The 8769-nt window shown below is 41.1% G+C and overlaps 1 protein-coding gene across 2 annotated transcripts; it reads left to right on the top strand.

Moving 5' to 3' along the window:
* Positions 1 to 53: 53 nt before the first annotated feature.
* ATP23 (ATP23 metallopeptidase and ATP synthase assembly factor homolog) lies at positions 54 to 8269 on the top strand. 2 transcript variants are annotated; one of them, XM_042017896.1, is made up of 6 exons: positions 54 to 338; positions 1572 to 1617; positions 1720 to 1801; positions 2085 to 2222; positions 5262 to 5345; positions 6293 to 8269. In XM_042017896.1, exons 1-6 carry the CDS (start codon positions 155 to 157, stop codon positions 6494 to 6496), a joined length of 738 nt encoding a protein of 245 aa, XP_041873830.1. In that variant the 5' UTR covers positions 54 to 154; the 3' UTR covers positions 6497 to 8269. The 2 variants fall into 2 exon arrangements, with proteins under 2 accessions (XP_041873830.1, XP_041873831.1); XM_042017897.1 differs by having other exon boundaries at positions 164 to 338; positions 1519 to 1617.
* The last annotated feature ends 500 nt before the right edge of the window (positions 8270 to 8769 follow it).

Genomic DNA, 8769 nt, shown 5'->3' with positions numbered 1-8769 from the left:
CGCCCCGGCGGCCCCGCGGCGGCGCAGGCGGCAGGAGGCGACAGCGCCTGCGCGCGCGGCCCCGCCCACGTGCCGGGAGCGGAGCTGGCGATTGGCGCGGTCCGGGCCCCGGGCCCGGTGTGCCCCCGGCAGGCGCGGGACGGCAGGGCCGGGCATGGAGGAAGGGAAGGCTCACTCGGCGCCGTCGGCGGAGGAGAAAGGAGCGGACGACAAGGAGGATGATTTCGGCTACCGGCTTTTCCCGGACCGGAATAAGAAGCCGCAGAGCTTCCTGGTCCGCAGCCTCTTCACCTTCCACAACAAGTGCCAGCTGATGCTGAGGCTGACCCTGGAAACGAGTAGGCGCTTCCCCGTCCCCCCGCGGGCCCGGCCCCGGCGCAGCGGTGGTGCTGAGGCGGAGCCCGGGCCGGCCACGGCCGCTGGCGGCGGTGACCTTGTGCCGCGGGTCCCGGGAGGGCCCTGCCCTCCTGCCGCAACACCCCCGCGGCGGCCGGGCTGCGCCCGAGCAGGCGGGGCGTGCGGCTGCTGCTTTAGGAGCACGCTGATTTTGCTTGAGACAAAATACCATTTCGAAAGTGGTTGAGAGGGTTTGTTGTGTTTTTTTAATAAAAATCTTCTTCTTCTTTTTTTTCGTGAAAAATTAGGATGATTTGTCAATTTCTGTGCATTCGTGCCCTTTGCACTGTTTGATATGGACTGTGTTAACGGCAGTGGGCACTATAGGCTGCTCTATTTATGTCTGTTAGTAATAAAATAATGTCAGGATTGACTTGATTCCTGAGCAGCTTTGACTCTTTATCCGGGGCTACATCAAAAGGACTGTGGTCAGCAGGTCGAACGAGGTGATTCTCCCCCTCTGTTGTGCTCTGACGGGACCCCACCTGTAGTGCTGCATCCAGCTTTAGTGCCCCCAACATAAGAAGAACATGGAGCTGTTGGAGTGAGTCCAGAGCAGGGCCACCAAGTTGGTAAGGGGGCTGGAGCACCTCCCCTGTGAAGACAGGCTGAGAAAGTTGGGGCTGTTCAGCCTGGAGAAGAGAAGGCTGCATGGAAACCTCAGAGCAACCTTCCAGCATCTGAAGAGGCCCTACAGGGAAGCCGTAGAGGAACTCCTCATCAGGAATCGTAGTGACAGGACAAGGAGTAAAATGGGTTCAAACTGAAACAGAGGAAATTTAGGTTAGATCAACAGAAGAAATTGTTTACTGTGAAGGTGGTGAGGCACTGGGACAGTTGCCCAGAGAAGTTGTGGTTCCCCTATCCCTGGAAGTGTTCCAAGGCCAGGTTAGATGGGACTCTGAGGAACCTGGTCTTGTGCAAGGCAGGGTGATTGGGACTAGATTATCTCTAAGGTCCCTTCCAACTCAAACCATTCTGTGATTCTATTTCACATAGTCTGAGCTGTAACAGATGCCAGTTGCATTGCATTAGGATTAAATACTGCAAATATGAATTTGCATGTATAGTGCTTTTCTTGTTTGGTTTTTTTCCTTGACTGTCTTTATATTTTGTTTATAGATGATTTTCAAAACTTTTGTCTAGAGAAATTGATTGCAGCAATGTTTTTCTAGATCCATATGCTCGACTTCTCCTTGAGGCTCTGAAGCAATCTGGTTGGTATGTAAACTAATTTGTCTTGTTTTGTGTAGTAACATCACTGTGATCAGTAGTGACTGAAGTTCTTCAGTTCTTTTCTGTAACTTTGTTTGGGCCTTTCAGCACTGTCTTCAATGACCGACACTTTTCTTGTGAAAACTGTGATGGCTGTGTCAGTGGAGGTTTTGATGCTGCCACATCTCAGGTAGGTGCTGGACATAGTCCCCTTTCAAAGGGCTTCAGTTATTTTAGTGTTTTGTTGCTAGGATTAAATCTACCAATGCTGATACCTGAGTTAATCATGAAAACGAGATAAATGAAAGATGTTCCCTGCTATTGGATCTAGTACACTTCAGAATCATAAAGCTATTAATGTTGAAAAACACCAATCTAAAGATCCTAAATGCTGTCGGTGGTGTGTGCTGTCTGAGAAGTAAAGGAGGTGTTGAAACTGGCTGAAAAGGCTACCTATATCTCTTCATCTGCAGATTGTTCTCTGTCAGAACAACATTCGCCAACAATCCCATATGAACCGGGTGGTCACACATGAATTAATTCATGCATTTGATCATTGCCGTGCACATGTTGACTGGTTTAAAAATGTCAAACACTTAGCATGTTCAGAGGTAAGTTAAAATGGTTCTGATGTTGTCATTTTATTAATTACTGCTGGTTTTTAGGATTGCTTTGTGTTATATGGTCTGTTTTAATTCTGTTAATACATTTTGTCCTTTCTGTCAGGTCAACCTAAATAATTTTGTTTAGAAAACAAATACTTAGTTTTCACAAATATTAGTAAGTTAATGTCATACTAAGTAGAATGTGATCATTGTGAGTGTAAGAAGCGGTTATTGACAAATGAGACAGTAGTTAGAAGTGAAAACACATTCACACATCAATCAAATGCTTATAGAATTATTTTTATCCCATGCAAGTCTTGGTATGTTGGGTAGTTACCACAGTAGTACAGTAACCTTGTTTTTGCTTAGATTTTTTTGATTAACAGTAAACTTGTCATTTCCTCTAACATTCATTTTTTGAGTAATTGTGATATTGCTGCTTGTACACTGGTTATGAATCCATGTCCATTGGATGGGGTTCTGAGTAACCTGGTCTAGTGGAAGGTGTCCCTGCCTGTGGCAGGGTGATTAGAACTAGATGATCTTTAAGGCCCTGTATAACCCAAACCATTCTATGATTCTGTGGTGTCAAAGGACATTTGCGGTATTAAAGGCCTTAATTAATGCTTTAGGAGGTGAAATTAAATGGAGCACAGGCTGAGAAGGATTCCTCTTGTGTATGTGACACAGGTGTCAAGTACACAAGAGGAATCCGCATGCTTTTATTTTATTTCTGACATAATCCATATAATTTGGTCACAGAAAACCTTATCCTTTTGATTACTGTGCACTGTGACTGTGTGAAGTAGGTGGTTTTTTTAACTTCTTAAAAAATATATAAAAATATTATGTTGTCTTTGTTTGGTGGTTTTCTTGTTTGTTTTTGGTCATGAGTTGTTTGATTTGTTTGTTTTTAATGAGAATATATTTGATTCCAGAATTTAGATGTGCACAAGGTTCACCTATGAACAGTATGGGAGATAAGCGTAATTATGAGTTTAGTATTGACCAAAGCAGATTTCATAAAAATTCATTTTAGTTCATAAATTGAATTCTTATTTTCTGTGGGAAAGAGCCACAGTCACTTACTACCTTCTTATAGACAAAAGTTCATGAAGTAACCTTATGTGGTATGAGTAAAGCCATTCTGTATGGCTGCCAGGAGCCCACCAAGCCATTCTCTGACTTCCCTTGCTCAGTAGGAGAGGAGTCAAAAGTAAGATTAAGGAGCTCCTGGGTCGAGATAAGGACATGGAGGTCATTCACCAGTTGCTGTCATGGCAAAGCTACACTTGATTTGTATAAGATTAATTTAATTTATTACCAGTTAATGACAGAGTAGGATAGTGGTAGTAGTAGGAAAAATAAAACTAAAAATACCTTTCCACCACCTCACCTTCTTCCCAGGCTCAGCTTCCCTCCTTCATTTCTGATTCTTCTATCTCTTTACCTGCCAAGTGGCACAGGGAGCCAGGGAATGTGAGCTGTGGTCAGTTCATAACGCTTTTGTCTCTGCTGCTCCTTCATCTTTGCACTCTTTCCCTGGTCCAGTTTGAGGCCCTTCCCACAGGATACAGTCCTTCGTGAGCTGTTCCGATGTGAGTCTTTCCCTTGGGCTGCTATTCTTCAAGACCTGCTCCAACTTGAGTTCTTTCCACAGCATAGAGTCTTTCAGGAATGGACTGCTCCAGCACTGGTCCCCCAAGGCCCACAGTTCCTGACAGTAAATCTACTCCTGCATGGGCTGTCTGTGGGCTGCTGCTTTTTCAGGGCATGTTTGTCTCTCGTGTCATGACGTCTTCCTTGGTCTGCAGTGGGGATATCTGCTCTACTGTGTTGTTTCACAGACTGCAGGGAGACAACTTCTGTCTCCATGCTCTTCCCCACAGGTGGCCAGGGACTCTCCTCTGATGCCTGCAGCACCTCCTCCCCCTCCTTCCTCACTGTCTTGGTGTCTGTGGGGCATCACTCCTCCGTCTCACAGCTGCTCTGTAGTGTTTTTTATCCTTTCTTAGACATGTCATCGCAGAGATACAACCAGCACCACTAATGGGCTCAGCTTTGACTAGTGGTGGGTCTGCTTTAAAACCAGTTAAAACTGGCTCTGTCTGACATAGGGACAGCTGCTTCTCCAGTCTCACAAAAGCCACCCTGGCAGGCCCCTCACTGCTAACATTTTGCCATGTAAACTCTATACAATAATTCTGAATTATTAACTATCATCTACTTTTTTTGTCTAAGCATTTACACAGTGCAGAATAAAGCATGTAAGCCTCAAACATAAGTATTACATAAAACTCCTTTTATATAAGTTTTATATAAACTAAGTGCCTGTTCTTACTCTTGTTGGGATTATTTGTTCACTTCATGTCTTTTGATTACTTAATTATATGGTATTTACTTTTTTTGTTGACAGCTTTTTAATTCTTACCTTTTCGTATTTTCCATGCATTTATTTTCACTCTGGTACATAATTATAGGAAATCAGGTTTTAATTACATTTCCTAACAGACCATGTAGGGTATAGAACATTTAGCAGACAAAAGAAATCCTAGTGTACAGGACAAGACAGTTAACAAGCTAAAACATTTAAATGTGGCTTTTTGTGAAACAGACGCGTTACTGCTCTTCTGAGTATTGCAGCTGTAGTCTTTGAAAGGTATCTGCCTTTCTTCCTGGCCCTTCTAACAGATTCTGATGTAGATTGTGGAGAATGCTACTTTCCATTTTCTTCTAGCAGTTCATATATATACATACACACATACATGTAACCTCTACTGCTCATTTATTTAAGCTTTAGGTATATGTGAGATGTAGTTCCTGGAGAAACTTGAAGGTTGTGGTAATACTTTGCAGTTCACTGAGGCTGAGATGGAGGTAAAGATTATGGTAGTAACAGGTACTTAAGAAGTTAAAGTGGCCTTGGGAATATTCTCCATCAGCAATCACCAGAAATATACTGAAGAAAAGCATTTGCTACAACTTTTTTGACTTTGTATTTTCATGTGTTTCACTGATCTTGTGCCTTTTTATTTTTCTGAATAGATTCGAGCTGCTAATCTCAGTGGAGACTGTACATTGATGAATGAAATAGCCAGGTTTAAATTTGGATTGAAAGGGCACCATCAGGTAAAGGTTCTGGATGCTAAAATAGAATAATTCATTATGAGCCATCTTTACCTACTTGGTCTCAGGCTCCTGCACTTTCATAGCTGAAAACTTTATAAAAGAAATAGATGCCATGGACTTGCTGTTTCCTCTTAACTAACCTTCAATGACTGATTTAGGGTTTTGTTCCCACCTTGTTATTTTTATTGGAGTGAAATTCTTGAATACTTAGTCATGTTTTAAAGCATTACCACTGACAGTGGATGGCTAATAAAACCAAACAAAAACCAGGGCTTGAAGGAAATGTAGTGGAAATACCTTGTCCACTATAAGTGGGTGACAATCTTTAAAAAGTCTTTGAAAACTGAAGGAAGCAAAATAAGAAGATTTCTAAATAACCGCATTGTCTTGTAGGAATTAATTTTTGTAAATAGTAATGAAGTCTACAGATGGAGACCCAAGTAGCTGCTGATGTTAGAGTGGCAGTTAGCTTGTAGATGATGTTTACATATTTTTTTGTCTTTTGGTAAACAAACTGTGTAAGAAAAAGTTACCATAAAGAGAAGTATCAAATTGAAGGCCAGTAGAGAAGTCATTCCTTTGTTTTACAGCATTTCAGTTTGTAAAGATCCTAACTGGTCTTTGTGTCTGTTTCTTTCTGACATATTTTTTCTTGTGCCCAGGTCAAGTTTTACAAATACTTAATACCTACAACAAATGCCAAGTTGTATTTTAATTCCTGTTCTAAGGAATGTCTTATAATTATCTCATGGTTTATGTGTGTATGGAAAAACTAAAGCACATAGTTTACACAGGATGAAACTAAAATTGACTTTAGTACTTATTACAGGCACTGTTTGACTCTCATACAAAATTATTGCCTTTATAATAGGAGTTAATACTTGACAAAATCTGGAAAAAATTATGCTAATAATGACAGATTTTTCTTTATTTATTTTTCACTTTAGACTTGTGTACGAGACAGAGCAATTCGTTCCATTCTGGCTGTTCGAAAAGTTAGCAAAGAAACAGCAGAAAAAGCTGTGGATGAAGTTTTTGATGCCTGCTTCAATGATCTGGAACCTTTTGGAAGAATCCCACACAGCAAAGCAGATGCAAAACGTGCTTACAGAGACTTTCAGAACAGAGATCGCTATAATGCTAATTTGTAAGGGGGGAGAGGAGGGGGAACCACATGAGAAATTCCATTAATACCCAACTGTTCTGTAACATCTGGAATCATAGTCTATGCCCACAGTGCTGGTGGAAAGGGCAAATCTGTCAAATGTATCAGTTAATTTTTTAGACTTATTTCATGAGCCAACTTCCGTGGGAGTAAATGGGGTAAATGAACCAGACTAAAAACTGTGTTTCCTCACCTGTTATTCTGGAAAGATAATTTAGTATGCCAAATAACTTGTCAAATAATGATCTGCATCTTTCAATGTGCATTTAATTTTGATTGGTCTGACTGACTAGGACTTGGTTTCTGAAAGTTTTGTTGTCAGTGAATAAATCTTTTCATAAAATCTTTACATTTTCACTATCTTTGATACACAGCCATGAACTTGATGATCTTCATCACTGTATTTTAAAAGATGGGCACCTGAACTACAGGTCCATGGTCTAGATTTAATAACTATGGCTAAACCCAAAATTTAGTAATTGCCACAGTTGTTTTTGAGCACCTCCTGAAATTATTGGGTGGTCTAACATTTGTTAGTGGTGGGAAAGCTTTTGTGACTTGACTCCTTTAATGCCCCGAATTGCTGCTCATGTTCTGATTGTCTCTGGTAGTGGAGGACTGGGTATGATGATCAGTGTTGCCTTCTCCTTCTCTGTGTCCCAATATATTTTGTGACAACAGGACTGTCAGTGTATGTAACTTCTTCAGGCAATACAATACTGAGATTTGGCTGTGGTGAGACTTGAGCAGGAGTGAGGCACGAACTGCTCAGGTTGGAAATGTCAGCACATGTACAAATTTTGAGTGCCTGACATGCTACAGCTGAAAGGGGGAGGTACTCCCAAGTACCTCCAGAATTTGGTGGCCTTTAATAGGGCCCTTGTTTGACTGTGCAGCTTTGGGCTCCTGCAATCCACCTGTTTATTTCACATGCCTACAATGCTTTGGATCTGACCATCATTCTGTAATTTGCTCCTGGGAAGTATTCAGTCATGTGATAAGTCTCTAGCCCAGTGGTCCTGCTCCTAAGGTGTCACTCAGGAACAAGATGCCTGAAGATGACAACAGTGTGTTGCCTTTTCCTGATCAGCAGCAAACACCTTTTGAAGATTCAAACCTAAACACATTCCTCAAAAAGGACAAAGCAGCACATACAAGAAGTGCCTGAGAGAGCTGATCAAGCTTGAAGTGCCTGAGTTCTGTTTGTGTTGGACTATGCATGGGTTGCATTTATTTGCAGGTGTAGCATAATTCATACCTACAAGACACTATTACTTCTGGGGCTAAGCATTAATGTAGATCCCTCAGAAAGTCATCCCAGTTGTACTGGGGGAAGTTGGGTCTTGACTAAGATTCCTCAAAACTGTACTATCAGTAGTTTTACAGAATTTTGAATGGAGATTTCATAATCTTATTTTCCTGGGTAATTCATCAGTGACTGAAAAAATCTCATGGCTGAATATCTCAACAGAAAAAAATGGGTGTAATAACCTAGATACCTACGGAGAAAATTACATATTGAATTCTAAGCTTCCCATATTCCATGTAGTCTGTGTAGACCTGCAGTTTCCAAAATCCCCTGAGGATCAGAGACACCTTGAAAACAGGATAATAGTGTGTGTTAATATTCCCTTAACCTTTACTGCTCTTCAAGTCACCGTTTTAGTCAGTATGATGTATGATGCTGGGTTTTTTATACTTCTGACACATATTCTGGCAGATAATCCATTATACTTCATTAAACAAAGTTCTGCTTTAATGAATGTGTGTTTGCATTTATATTGTATTTTGACCAATACATAGTTTGAATATATACATTCTTCTTCAATCTGGGATAAACTTTTATCAAGGCTACTTAGAAATGAAAAATATAGCAATAAAAACTAGAAAATGCAAGCATACAAGCTCCTTCTTTTTTTTTTCTTTAGCATTTTTGATAGGTGAACAAGATGAAAATCTTGGAAAGAAAGTATTCGAGAGATATCTGCAAGAAATATTGGTAATAAAGAGGACATTGAGCTATATAAAGATGTAATTATTAACATCTGTATGTATATCAGTATGAAATAGTTGGAGACCAGGTTGGGCACAGTAATCACCAAATGTTTATTTTGCAATTCTTGGAGAAGTAAGGAAGGGACTCAGCAGAACTGGTACCTTGGACTTTCAGAGGGCAGACTTTGTCCTGTTTAGGAGCTTGGTTGGCAGGGTACCTTGGGCAGTCCTGAAGGGCAAAGGAGTCCGGGAAGGCTGGATGTT

Source organism: Corvus kubaryi, unplaced genomic scaffold, assembly GCF_017639235.1.
Source record: "Corvus kubaryi isolate FWS band 111438036 unplaced genomic scaffold, C.kubaryi_AGA036_p1.0 137, whole genome shotgun sequence".
NCBI classification, from domain to species: Eukaryota; Metazoa; Chordata; class Aves; order Passeriformes; family Corvidae; genus Corvus; species Corvus kubaryi.
Note: the sequence above shows the minus strand (reverse complement) of the source record. Positions and strands in the feature narration are given on the sequence as shown.